Source organism: Centroberyx gerrardi, chromosome 2 (assembly GCF_048128805.1).
Source record: "Centroberyx gerrardi isolate f3 chromosome 2, fCenGer3.hap1.cur.20231027, whole genome shotgun sequence".
NCBI lineage: Eukaryota > Metazoa > Chordata > Actinopteri > Beryciformes > Berycidae > Centroberyx > Centroberyx gerrardi.
The window spans coordinates 12610828-12623814 of NC_135998.1; the positions used below are offsets into that span (position 1 = coordinate 12610828).

General features: G+C 43.9%; 1 protein-coding gene across 1 annotated transcript in view; it reads right to left on the minus strand.

Annotated features, from left to right (window-relative positions):
• Window positions 1-12987, minus strand: part of rimbp2a (RIMS binding protein 2a) — a 77248-nt gene that overhangs the window by 9203 nt on the left and 55058 nt on the right. Inside the window, 10 exon segments of the mRNA XM_071905171.2 lie at window positions 1204-1338; window positions 1860-1962; window positions 2676-2822; window positions 3218-3373; window positions 3835-4668; window positions 6483-6634; window positions 7942-7965; window positions 8343-9161; window positions 11874-11983; window positions 12462-12541. Of these exon segments, the coding sequence (XP_071761272.1) occupies window positions 1204-1338; window positions 1860-1962; window positions 2676-2822; window positions 3218-3373; window positions 3835-4668; window positions 6483-6634; window positions 7942-7965; window positions 8343-9161; window positions 11874-11983; window positions 12462-12541 (2560 nt within the window).

Sequence of the window (12987 nt, forward strand, 5' to 3'; positions counted from 1 at the left end):
CATATGAGATGGATCTGACTGTGCTGTGGGTCCATGTGGATACAGGTGAGCAAGTGGAGGTGCAACCAATGGAGGAACAGGCTGCTGCTGCCAAGTACCCCGGCAAAGGAAGAGATGAATGGACTGTAGCTGTGGTAGGCTGTATGGAAACTGACGGACCTGGGTAAGTCTTATGTTGAGAAGGTTGAATAACTAATGATTGTGCTGCACAACAGATTCAAAAGAAATTGAATGTAAGAGTCTTTAATGGGAGTTCCATTTGATGGTTAACTCTGTTACAGCTAGCAAATACTCTTGATTCAGAGAAATACAAAAATGTTTCTTTCCAGAAAATACTCCAAAATGCTAGAATGCTAGAAAATAATTGAAAAAAAAAATCCTATTTTGAAAGGTCAATTTTGTTATAATAATGGTACATTAAATTACAGTTGTTGCATGGCTTTGATCTATCAGCTATCACTTGTTGCTATTGTTTTTTTGTAGGTCCCTTGAAAATAGGCCATATTATAATATTTTTATGCCTAAGAAAACATAATTGTTTTGCTCATTAATGTGAATGTAAGATAATTTGGAAAATTATTTACGATGCACATGTGCATACCTAGTTTTAGTTATTGCATTATTCCATTAAATGTTGTTAGGACTGAGATGTTAGGGGCAACTGCATTGTCAACAGTTGCTAAACTAAAGTTCAAACTCAAATGTCCAAAGAAACTCAAATGCCCAAAGAAACATGAGACAAAATAGCAGTGACAGTGCAGTCACTCTTTAATGTCTACCCCTTAACTTTCTTCCCCGTTCATGCATCAATGCCCCCAGTAAAAGTGTAGTGGTGGTGGTAGGTGTGGTTGTACCACAAAGGGAAGGGGTTTAGCAGGCATCTGGAGTTCAGTGCAGTGAGGGAGGCATTCTCTGAGCAGTCAATCAATCAATCAGTTATCTCATCATCCGCAACTGTGGGAATGGCCATCTTGGAGCCCAGGTATGGTTCCCCAGTGGGTCCACCATTTCAGTGCAGTGCAGTGAGTCATGCTGTGCAACTGTAAGCATAATAATAAATATTATTATTTAAGAAAAAAAAATAGGCACTCGCAGGTGTCCACAGCTACTTCTTGCCATTTGCCAGTTGCCAGTGGCATTTTTGTTGCTGTGCTGTGGTGGAGGGGGGAGAGGCCCAAAGAGACTGCAGGCAGCAGCACGTACCATAGGGAGACCTGGCGCCTGTGCCGCCCATGTGCCTGCGGGATGACCACGTCCTGTGCCGAGCTACTCTGCCATAGTAAACATCCTCGTTGATGGGGGAGAGGTTTCCCTCACTGTTACTCTCAGTTGTTATCTCTACAGGAAACACCAATCAGAGGGCGACGGGGTTACAACGCAAAGCTCACCCATCCCCACCCAAAAGGTAAACTAAAGCTTCCTCTTGCCATCTGAAGCTTCCTATTGCAGTAACTCCGAGGCCATGCTTAGGTATGCTATACTAAGTAATGATGAACATACAAAGTAAAAGCAACTATGGAGAAGCACTGTGGAAAAATTATCCATGGATTATTTATCAGTATGAGTGTTCATTATTATGTCTCTGTGTGATGTACATTGGTGCTACTGTGCACATTAGTCTAGGACAATGTCAGCTTGTTGCATTATGTTAATGTCCGCAAGCTCTAACTTACGTTCAGGTAATGTGAAGGGCATGAGCATGGTTCAAAGACACAGAAGTGATCTGGAGACACAGGGAAGCTCATGGAGGTTTTAACAAAGCAACACAGACCGCTAAGGCACAGAGAACATCAAAAGTATACACACAACTTCCAGAATTTCCCCTGCCTCTCTCTCTCTAGTTGTGTGCCCATACTGACCAATGGAAGGGACCATGAGAGGTCGTCTCTGGGGTTGGGAACCACCATGGGGAATTCTTCTTCCTGACTCCCGGTCATGTCGACCTCCACCAGGGGTGTTTGTCTGAAACACACACACACACAAACACAGAAAAATACACAAACATTCATGTATTGCACACTGACACGTAAATGTACATACTGTATGTGCACAAACTCATGCAGCGCTCATGCAGACACACATACAGACACATACACACACACTGAAACGCACAAACTCAAACACACACACACACACACACACACACTCACACACACACACACACACACACAAGCACACAGGAAAAATTGTAGTATTCCAATTCGAACTGTAAGCAAATATTGAGAGCATATTTGAATAAAAAATTGCAATAATTTAAGACTTTGCCAGACACATTGATGAGCAAAGTCAATACCACTCTACAGTGTGGAGGGTCGTTCATTGTGGCTTCTACATTGCCACAGATTTCGAAGCTATATTACACTTAATAACAACAACAACACTACTACTACTACTACTACTACTAATGATAATAATAATCATCATCATTATCATCATAATCATCATATTTTATATAGCACTTTTCAAAACAGTGCAAAAAAGTCAAATAACTAACTTTTTGACTACCTTGTTTTTTTAAAACATAGTCCAAATTATCTAACATAACTGGACAATAACAGTAACACACAACCACAAAATGAGTGTGTAGTTCACACTGATAGTCTACTGTATATTTAGCTGGCTATTGGCTGATGTTAACCCATCAGCCAATAAGGAATAAGGGCTGAGAACCGCACCTTGAGTGTGTTGTGTGAGTTGCGTCGCCGCCCCTCTTCCAGCTGCATCTCGGAGTACAGCTCCTCCTCATCCTCCTCCATGATGTCAGACAGATCAGAGCCCCTGCTGCTCTCACTGTGATAATCCTCACTGTGACTATAGTGAGGCTGTTTGCAGTCACACACACACACACATACACACACACACACACACACACACACACATATACACACACACACACACACATGCAATTGTACATATCCACATACATACATACATGCACCACACACACCAAACATATACATACATATGCGCATGCACACATACACACAAGCACACATGGACACCCAAAACAGGTTACTACGTGTTTACATAGATTCTAAAATTGCGGCGTATCAACCAAAAGAGTTGTCATGTTTTGCGCAGTGCTCAGTTCTCAAAATCCTATTAGTATTAGTCTACTGTAAACCAGTGAACAATGAGGATTATTGCGAACAAAATACATTCGGGGATGCAGCTCAGAGAAAGGTAAATGATCCATCATTTATCATGTTGTTCTTACCGGCCTCCCCAGCTCAGAGCCTCTGAGGAACTCGTCAACTGAGGCTCCTCTCCTACGGCCACGAGCATACCCTTCCTCGTCTTCCTCTTCCTCATCAGAGTGATGCTGGTGGAATGACTGACCCTGCTCTCCGTACACACCCTGCCTCCTGTCCCCCTGAAAACATGCATGAAAAGTCGGGGAAAGACAGAGAAAGAGGGTCAGAGGGAGGGACAGAGAAACAGTGGGACCTCACCATTATTGGTTACTGTATTTTCATTATTTTGATGATAACTTGATCTTTACATTTATATTTGTCTGGCCAACAAACTGTGATGTGTCTTTGTGGTGTAATATATTGTAATTCATCAACAGAATGCTACATGCCCTTACTGCCCCTTTATTTAAATTGAGTTTAAATTTAAAATATGTGTGATACAGAGACTGTACATAATTTTTCTCTATATTATAAATGTTTTTTATTAAGGTGGCATGAACTTGAATTCACAGCTAGGTGTTTGGCAGGTTACAAATCCAACAATCTGGTGAACATTCACTAATGGTCAAGTCAATGATTGCCACCAGCTATGGCAATTTTTTTTTTCCTTTTGCGACTGTCTAATTCATTTTTATAATACAAATGTGGTGTTACTGATTGCTGCAATGTAGCTTTTTTTCCATTCTTGTTATACCTTGCCACTTTCTGCCGCCACCCTCTGTGCTGCCTCCCTGGCGATGGCCTTGGCCACGGTGTCTGGGATAAGTGTGCCTCGGGGCTGCGGGAGAATCCTCTGGGGCGAGGGTGAGCGGGGGTTGGCAGAGGGAGGGGCCTCCAGGGTGTGGCCTTGCATGGGCACTGGGGGCTGGGCGGACGGAGAGCGGTTGGGGTCCCAGCCAGGCTGGCCAGGTGGAATGGCTCCTCCGTGGTGGGCCGCCTGCTCTTTGGCATCCAGGTCTCTGGCACTTACTGGTCTCAGAGGTATGGGGTGGGGTTGGGGGTGGGGTAGCAGAGGCAGTCGGTGCTGCGGCCTGGGGCCTTGGTGCTGCGGATGAGGCTGGAGATGTAAGGGCTGGGGCTGAGGATGTGGGGGCCGGAGCTGGGGCTGGGGCGGTCCTCCTGGATGGGTGAGTCGGGGATGGGGCTGAGGGTGTGGAGGATGGAGCGGAAGCGGTTGTCCATGTGCCTGGGGTGGAGCGGGCAGCTGGGGCTTGGGGTGGGCGAGGTGAGGGGACTGGAGATGGGGCTGAGCATGGGGGTGTGGAGGGGGGCCTGTGTGGGGGTGTAGGGGTGGGGGCAGCGGAAGGGGGGGTAGAGGCACCAGCAGGTTGTTTGGAATGACGGCGACTTGGGAGTCCTGGGATTCTCCCTGTGCTGATAGCGTTCTGACGATGACTTCCCTGGCCTCCAGGCACTGAATCCTTGTCAGCTCCACGGTAACATAGTCTGCCAGTGGGTACAACACCTCCGCTATCTGGATATAAAAAAAAAAAGACAATATCATCAACAGCAGCAGCATAATCATCTTCAACAACAACAACAACACAAATCTATCTAGCTATCATTGCCGCCATCAGAAGCAACATGACCATCGCACTTGTGACACTATGGCATGGGTAACATGCTTGCTACATATCAGAAACTCGTTAACGTTGCCCTGTCTGGGTTACTAGGTTGTGAGGCCAGCTGTATCTGCATGACCTGGTCTATTCAGATTCTTGGCCTCAGCATTTTCAGCAAAAGGGAGCTCGATTTGACTGGCTTTGTAGCTGCAAATCTTACACTGAACACTGCAAAATGTGAATTTGGTCAAGCCACTGTCACACAAAATGTGGGTCGAAGTTTGTCCTGTTCACTCAAAAGTAGAGGCTCTTCTAGCATTCTCTGTTCCCACCTACAGAACAGAACTGTGCTGTTTTGTGGGGATGGTTAGGTACTATAGAGGTTTTGCAAGATTTTTTCCACTGTTTCTCACTAATTTCTTGAATTGAACAAAAGTTTGTTTCATTTGATCTGGTAGTTGTCAGTTTGCCTTTGAGCAGATTAAAGCCCTGTTAAAGTCGCTCCTGTCCTTGCAGTGCCTAGTCATGATCAGGTGTTTAAACTTGCAGTAGATGCTGGAAATTATGGAATGAAGGCCAGTCACCTCCAATATGGTTCTATAGGTGTAGACCACCCCATTTGGTACTTTTCTAAAAACTTCAATCAATATCAGAGGGTACCCTACCACTGAGAAGTATTCTTAGCTCTAAACCATTTCCATTTTGAGGTGTATATCAGCTTTTGTGGAGTTCCCTTAATCGGTTATACCGATCACAACCCTCTAGTGTTTTTCGTACTAGATGCAGAACACAAACAAAAGGTTAATGCAGTGGAGTTTATTATTGGAAGAAGCCTAAGGTGTCAAAGTCAGGTATGTCTGTGGCAGGGGTAATGTCCTTGCTGATGCATTGCCACATGTGTGAATTGTGTTATGTGAATGATATTGCTATTCACTAACTTTAGGGTGTGGGGGTGTTAAACTCCCTCCTTTCCTCTGTTTTTGTCAATTTCACGTATTTGTATTTATATATATATATATATTTCTTTACTTTTAGCCTTAAAACGCAGGTTGGTGTCTATATATGCTGCTGGGCCCATGTGCTTAAGTGATGGTTTTATTGAAGTCAAAACACATCGTCATTGTTTAATTTAACTGTCACAGAAAACAACATATGGTTATTCATTTCAAGACATGGTGTGTTGATATATTGTGGTGCTCACCAGAGGGAGTGAGAGACTTTACTACAGCTTTCACAGATCACTGATTGAGATACCTGCACTGACACTGAATCATAGGTAGGTGGCACTGCGGTGTATGTTGAGGGCACAGATGAGATGACATAATGCCACGTTCAAAGGCAGACACTTGACTATTAAAACTCCCTCTGTGATGTATCCTCTCTCATCTATCATCTACATAAAACACAGGTAAAACAATTCACTCACTGTTTTACATACTGTTGTACCTGTGCACTGCTGTGTAGGGCTTTGAAATATGGCACCCATACACATTACATCTCCATATGTCAGTGCACTCTCCACAAACCTGTCCCTCTATGTTATGTAAACTCATGCACTAATGCACAGTCATTGACCCTGAGATGAACACTTTCATTTGCCCTCTAATCGTGAGTGGTACTCTTGTCCAGGACTAAATCGCTCACCTTGCCTTCTTTTAATAAAGTAGGGTGAAATGTAAATTAAGGATATGGTTCCGGCTGGGAATGCTAATGCTTGCTAACTCACCCTCTGTCCTTTAGTGCAGACTGCGTAGCCAATGACATTTGCCCCATTGGATGTCCCTGTGGGAGAGAGGAGGGGGGGCTTCCAGCGGACCTGTAGGACCCCTGGAGCCTGGCCACAGAGCACCTGAACCTCCTGGGGAGGATGGGGAGGGCCTGGTAGGTAGGAGAACAGGCGTAAGAAGACATTTTTATGTAAGATTCCTAGTGACATGGATGGCTGGTTCAGTAGCACTAACATACAAACAAGAGGGAAGGGTGTGAAGCATTCATCAAATGCACAAATGCACACACACGCAACCATGCACAACTATGCCCACACACAAGGGGGTGGGGGGGCAGGGGGGCATTCAGGATACAACAAACTGAGCTAAAAATTTTTCAGTGCTGCAACAGTTATTTAATTGTGTGACAGGATGATAGAACACCTTGTGCATAGTTTGTATAGATACACACAACCCATGCGGATACTTGATGGGATGGCGGTAGCGAGGCACATTCATGAGACGTTGTGTGCTGTCATATATTTAGTGAAATGTCACTTAGCTATTAAATCATTGCTTTTAATATAGCACTGCAGTCACACTGTATCATCCATTCTATATGCAATCAAATTGAGTTGTGATATGGAATCGTCTTGTGTAATACTGTAGTGTAATATTTTCTGAACTCATATCATCATTCACTCTAGGTAGTATCATAGTTTAGTACCATAATCTCAGATTACTCTTCATGAGAGCAGACAAAATTCAAGGCGAAATGAAACTATATAGGGCCCTGGGCCACCTGAGAGAAAGACTGTTTTGTCTGCGTGCAGGAGACTATCGACTGAGTGCAGCCTATTTTTTGTCTCCCACTCTCCTGGGTCACTGGATAAAACATGCACAACTAGGATGGCTGCATTCGGGCAGAAGCAAATGCACACTGATACAATGTGGTCATTTCAGTGAGCAGTGGAGGAGATTAGGCAAAAGTTCCTTCAGTGGCATTCCTTTATATAGCATCTATTATTCCAGGCTAGCCTATAGGCTGAGGAAATGACTCATCAAAATAATAACTGATCATATCTTGTGGTGCTTTGTTATAATCTAATTAGTGGTGTGCACTGTGCAGTGAGCAAACTTGGGCAAAATTGTATTTGAAATTGGTTTCATATATTAAAGTGTGCTTAATTTACTAGACATTTGAATAGACCCAACACGGCAATCACTTGTAGATGAAGAATTTCTATTTTTTTAATGCTAGAACCCTAATCAAATGCTATTTTGCCCAGATCTCATCATTAGTTGCTCATGCCAAACATAATTTATGTCCCACTCATTCTCAGTTTCATGACTACAGGTGTTTCCCAAAAGTATCATAACACTAATATCATCTCTGCCCATTGGTTTTCAATAGAAGAAGATAATTTAGTGGTAAAACTTATGGAAAAACCCAGCCCAGGACTGGTGTTTCATTCTGACCTGTTCTGCAATATGGAGTTGGACCTAGACAAAATACAATAGACAACAATGGCAGGGTAAGGCAGTGTCTACTCTTCCTTGGCTGTGGCTACTGTAAGAGTTGCCACAGCACAGTACTATAACCTAATCCTTTACATGCTATTACGCTCTATATTAAAGGAGACAGTATAGTGCACTGAAATAAACATACAATGATAACAATTGTAGTCCTCCAACTTCTATTTGCCCTACATTAATACTATTTCAAAACATGTAAAAGGCAAACATGTGAAAAGTGAGACTTCCACACAACTACATTTGCATGCTGACAAAGTCCACAGACTGTGGCAATGTTAGTAGTGAGTATTAATGTGAAACTGTATCTCTGAGATAAATAGGAAGTCAAAATGAGCCTTGCTGACCTGCAGCCTGAGTGCAGAACTCCACACCAGTTTCTTTCTTCTCTCTCTGCTCCAGAGGCAGTTGCCATGGCACCTGGTGCGGCCGCGCCACCACCGTCACCTTGTATACTGTCATGGCCTTCAGGTTGAGAAAGCGTAGCCTATACCTTCCCGGCTTCACCGCCGCATGCTCTGCCCCGTCCAGGAACACTGTGTGCCCATAGTTACTGTTGCTAGGCAACCAGGAGAGCTCGGCAGTGTCACGCTGGATGTCATCCACGCGCAGACCGCATGGTGCCACCACCACGTTGGCTCCCACCAGCAAGGTGCAGCGCAGCTCGTCTGACAAGCCCCGGTCGGTAACGCTCTGCACTGAGACGCGATGAACACAACCGTCCAGGTCCAGCTTTTCCAGCAGACACTTGGTCCGGCCACCATAGGGTACGCTGGCACGAGGCTCCCCGTCTACTAGCACATTGTAGCCAGAGATGTTACCCCAACCCAAGGGCACCAGTGGAGGCTCCCAGGCCACAATGACGCTCCGTGCCAGCTGCTTGATCAAGTTGATCTTCCGGGGATAAGGCACAACATCTTCGGCGAGGTCCTCAGGGTCCAGGGGCCCCCCTGTCCCATTGCTACAGGGTCCCAAGGTGTTGGCTGAGCCCAGGAGGCCGTCCTGGGAGGCCCCTCCATCCACGCCCATCAGGCTTAGGGGTGTATGGTCCAGTTGGCACAGGTCTTCCCCTCCCTCCCCAGCCTGAATCGCTGGTTTTTCCTTGTCCTGGACAAACTCCACAAAGTTGGAAGGGACAAGTCCTCGCTGGCCATCCAGCAGCTCCCCTGAGACACAGAAAGAAATAGAGAGGCAGGGGTAGAGAGTAAATAACTCAACCTATTGCCCCATTCTTCCTTAACTTTTATTGTGAATAGCAATCAATTGAAAAGTTTTAAGGGCGGCGCCAAGGCTCAGTGGTTAGCAGCACTGTCACCTCACAGCAAGAAGAACCAGGGTTTGATTCCTGGCCTTTTCTGTGAGGAGTTTGCATGTTCTCCCTGTGTTCATCTGGGTTTCTCCAGGTGTTCTGGTTTCCTCCCTCCTGACATGCAAGTCAGGTGGATTGGAGACTCTAGATTGCCGATAGGTATGAATGTGAGTGTGAGTGATTGTCTTTCTATCTCTGTTAGTCCTGTGGCAGACTGGCAGCCTGTCCAGGGTGTTTCCCTGCCTTCTGCCCAATTAATGCTGGGATAGGCTCCAGCCCCCTGTGACCCTGAATAGGAATAAGTGGGTAAAGACAATGAATTCATGAATGAATGCAAAGTTGTATCTAAATAACATTGATTGACATACTCTATCTTAAATTTTCACATTACAAGCCATACTTAATCCTCTGAATCCACTTAGTCCTGGTGAGGCAGGACTAAAATCATGCTAGCAGGGTACACATTCATCCTCTGCTTGCGGAGTCCCATCCAGACCACATAATTTTAGATTGACAGCGATATCTTAAAATTTATGTTGTATTTTTGTTGGCTTATAATAATAATGTAATACTTAATTGATCCCTAAAGGAGAAATATCTATTTTCTCCACGGCTCCACATGAGAATATTTATGTCCATGCACCTTAGTCTCATAATGGACTTCTTTTATTGCAAAATGTTTTAATCTATGGTGAATCTTCGTCAATTTCAAATCAGGTCAATCAAACTACTCGTTCACACAAATATTTATGTTAGAGCCAAAATGAGACAGAGGAGATCGATGAATAATTGTTTTCTATCACTGTCTCTCTCACTAATTCACTGTTTCTGATGCTGAATATTGGCTCTTATTAAAGTGTGAGATGTGTCAGACACAATCACACATACAGTAGTGACATATTCCATGTTGGAGAGCAAGCAGCCTGCTGCAGAAGATACTACCATTGACCAGCTGTCTCCATAGGAAGGCACAACGGGGCCTCCATCTAATGATGCCTCCTGCAAATGTTAACAACTGCTAAAAGTAGCCTGCACTCCTTAGAGGAGAGAGAAGAAAGGAAAATAATGACTTGAATACACATGATGATCGGTGAGAGCTATTCTCGTTGCAGGGTGTGAGTGAGTGAGTGAGTGAGTGATTGTGAGTGAGCGAGTGAGAGGTGGGGGATATGTACACATAATGCAGTATTTCCTAAAACGTAAGATTTACTCCTGGTATCTTTGATGCTACAGTATCTTTTATATTCTCTCCAGTAAACACAGGACTGTGAAGCTACTCCTCTTGAACATTTCTAAGAACTGGGACTTTGGTGTCGCTGCTTTTGAAAATTTCCAGGAACAGCACTGGGCATTTAGACACTGCAGTCAATGCAAGTAAAAAAAAAAAGACAGCTTAGATTTGCACTGTAGTTTTCTCCCAAAGGCAAAAAGTTTGTCTTCAAAGACCTCTCTGCCCATCATTCTGTCCTTCAATTTTTTTTTTCTCAGAGGCCTTAGAGACCTTAAGACCATGTGTGTGTTTCTGCATATGTGTGTGTGTGTGTGTGTGTGTGTGTGTGTGTGTGTGTGTGTGTGCGTGTGCGTGTGTGTGTTTGTGTGTGTTGATGATTAAGCTGAGCCCTGTTGGATTAGTCATCAAGCTAAAAGGGACTAAGGTCCCATCTTGACAACAGCTTGGTCTGAGGCCCCAGTCTGCCTCCCCAGTGGTAAACACAAGGCTCCTCCAGGATGCCAGGCAATCTCACCGCCCACAGCTAGTGAATCACAGCAGCTGAGTACTACTGTGGTGGGCTGCGCTGGCTGGGGAGGATTTCTAGCTAGGGGGATTAGGAGAGCCTCCGATGGAGAAGCCTCCGTAATTCTAAAGAGATTAGAATAAGAATCACTTCAATCACCGGTTACAAAAAGTGTACAGGAATCTTTCTTGGTGACATTGGTGCAGAGACATATTGACTTCTTACAAAGATTCAAATTCATACTGACACACATGTTACAGTACAAAGACAACAAGGGACGGCAGAAGACACTTTATGGACAATTGACAATATATTCAACATTCAACATTCCATAGCTATGTCCATTTTAACAGGCTGTGGGGGCGGGATGTAGGCCTACATGCCATCAAGAATAATGTAAATGACACAAATTCCCTGGGGGATAATCGTGATTCAATAGACACTTCTGAACCTCTCTCGTTGTTGTGAGATTATTAATATACGATGATGCACAGGCTTGTTGCGACTGCTGCATTCTCTGCTACAGCAGTAGGGCATCCTTACCTCCCACAGACTGGAGTAACATCAAAATCACATAACTTGAATGGGTAGAAAGGACATTATGATATTTGATCTATGCATTGCAGTGTTTTATACTTTTGCCATGTTAAGTACCAGTCAAGTTACCATTTAAGATTGATTTTGGTGGGAAACCAATTTTCAAGTTATGCGGATGAAGGAGTGCCCCTTGATGTTGATCTAAAATTAGCTTTACATGTCATCTCCCAATTTATCTCAACTCAACACTCAATGGGAACTTCATCCACAAGCTTCAAACTTATTCTGCTTCTCACCTTCATAGAAGCCATCATCATCCATGTTGCCGTACACATACAGATACTTTCCAGCCACAAGGGGGAGTTCTGCTTCAGGGTGCTCGTTTGGTCCATCATAGGGGTTATAACTGGAAGGAGAAGTAATTTAATTGTCCATGTGCAGTTCATTTGTGGTTATCATGATATTAGTTTCTTCAGTCATTTGTTCATGTTATTCATTGCTCAAAATATACAGGTTTTTTCTTTACTGTACATTTTTAACACCCTCTAACACACTTGCACATGACATTTCCTTTACAAGAGGGTAGCACGTGATGTATTAACATTAAATCAAGACTTATGTACTATGTATCAAAATAACAAATACAGAATACAGCCTTACTCCCTCAAATCTGATTCTGAATAAATTGAAAAACAAGCTGTTGTAGAAATCCCTTTACCCTTCATGTTCCCTGCATTAGTACTGCTAACTTTAATTGTCTTCTTGGGGGTGAAGCAACTGTGCAGAAACAGTGCAGAAAACATATAAAAAGTGGTATTTCTATGATGGCTACAGGAGTATGCACCAACCCCCTTCCCGTGTCCCAGAAAGCTGGTCTCATTCACCTGTAGCGGGCAGTGCAAAGGCGGACCTGGCCTGTGTAGCGAGGCTTGGACCTGGGCGATGGGCTGGCCTCATCCTCCATCTGTAGATAGACATGGGAATCAAGGGCCAAAGTTAGTTATTCACATTCACATGCACCATTCATAATTAAGGCTCAGCCCAAGAATAAGCAAAGTGTAGGCTGCAGCTACAGAAATCCCCATTAAGTTTAAAAATATGAAAAGCCAAATCAGTGACCTGGTCGTGAGCAGCATTTTGCATCAAAACTTGGTGGTTTGTTCTCATAAATAGATGCATATTTTCTCTGCATGTTGATACACCCGGGTGTTATCTGTTTGGCTTTCACCTCAAACTTGTTTTCATCTGTGCTGTCCATACATGAAACACTTTCAGCATTATGACTTAGATTAAAAGGTTAAACTATGAGAAAACAGAGAGGGGTGTACAGGGATGATATTGTGATGCACATATAGATATTTTGCATACACCTATATATAAACACATTTGATGAAGTTTAGCTAATGGGTG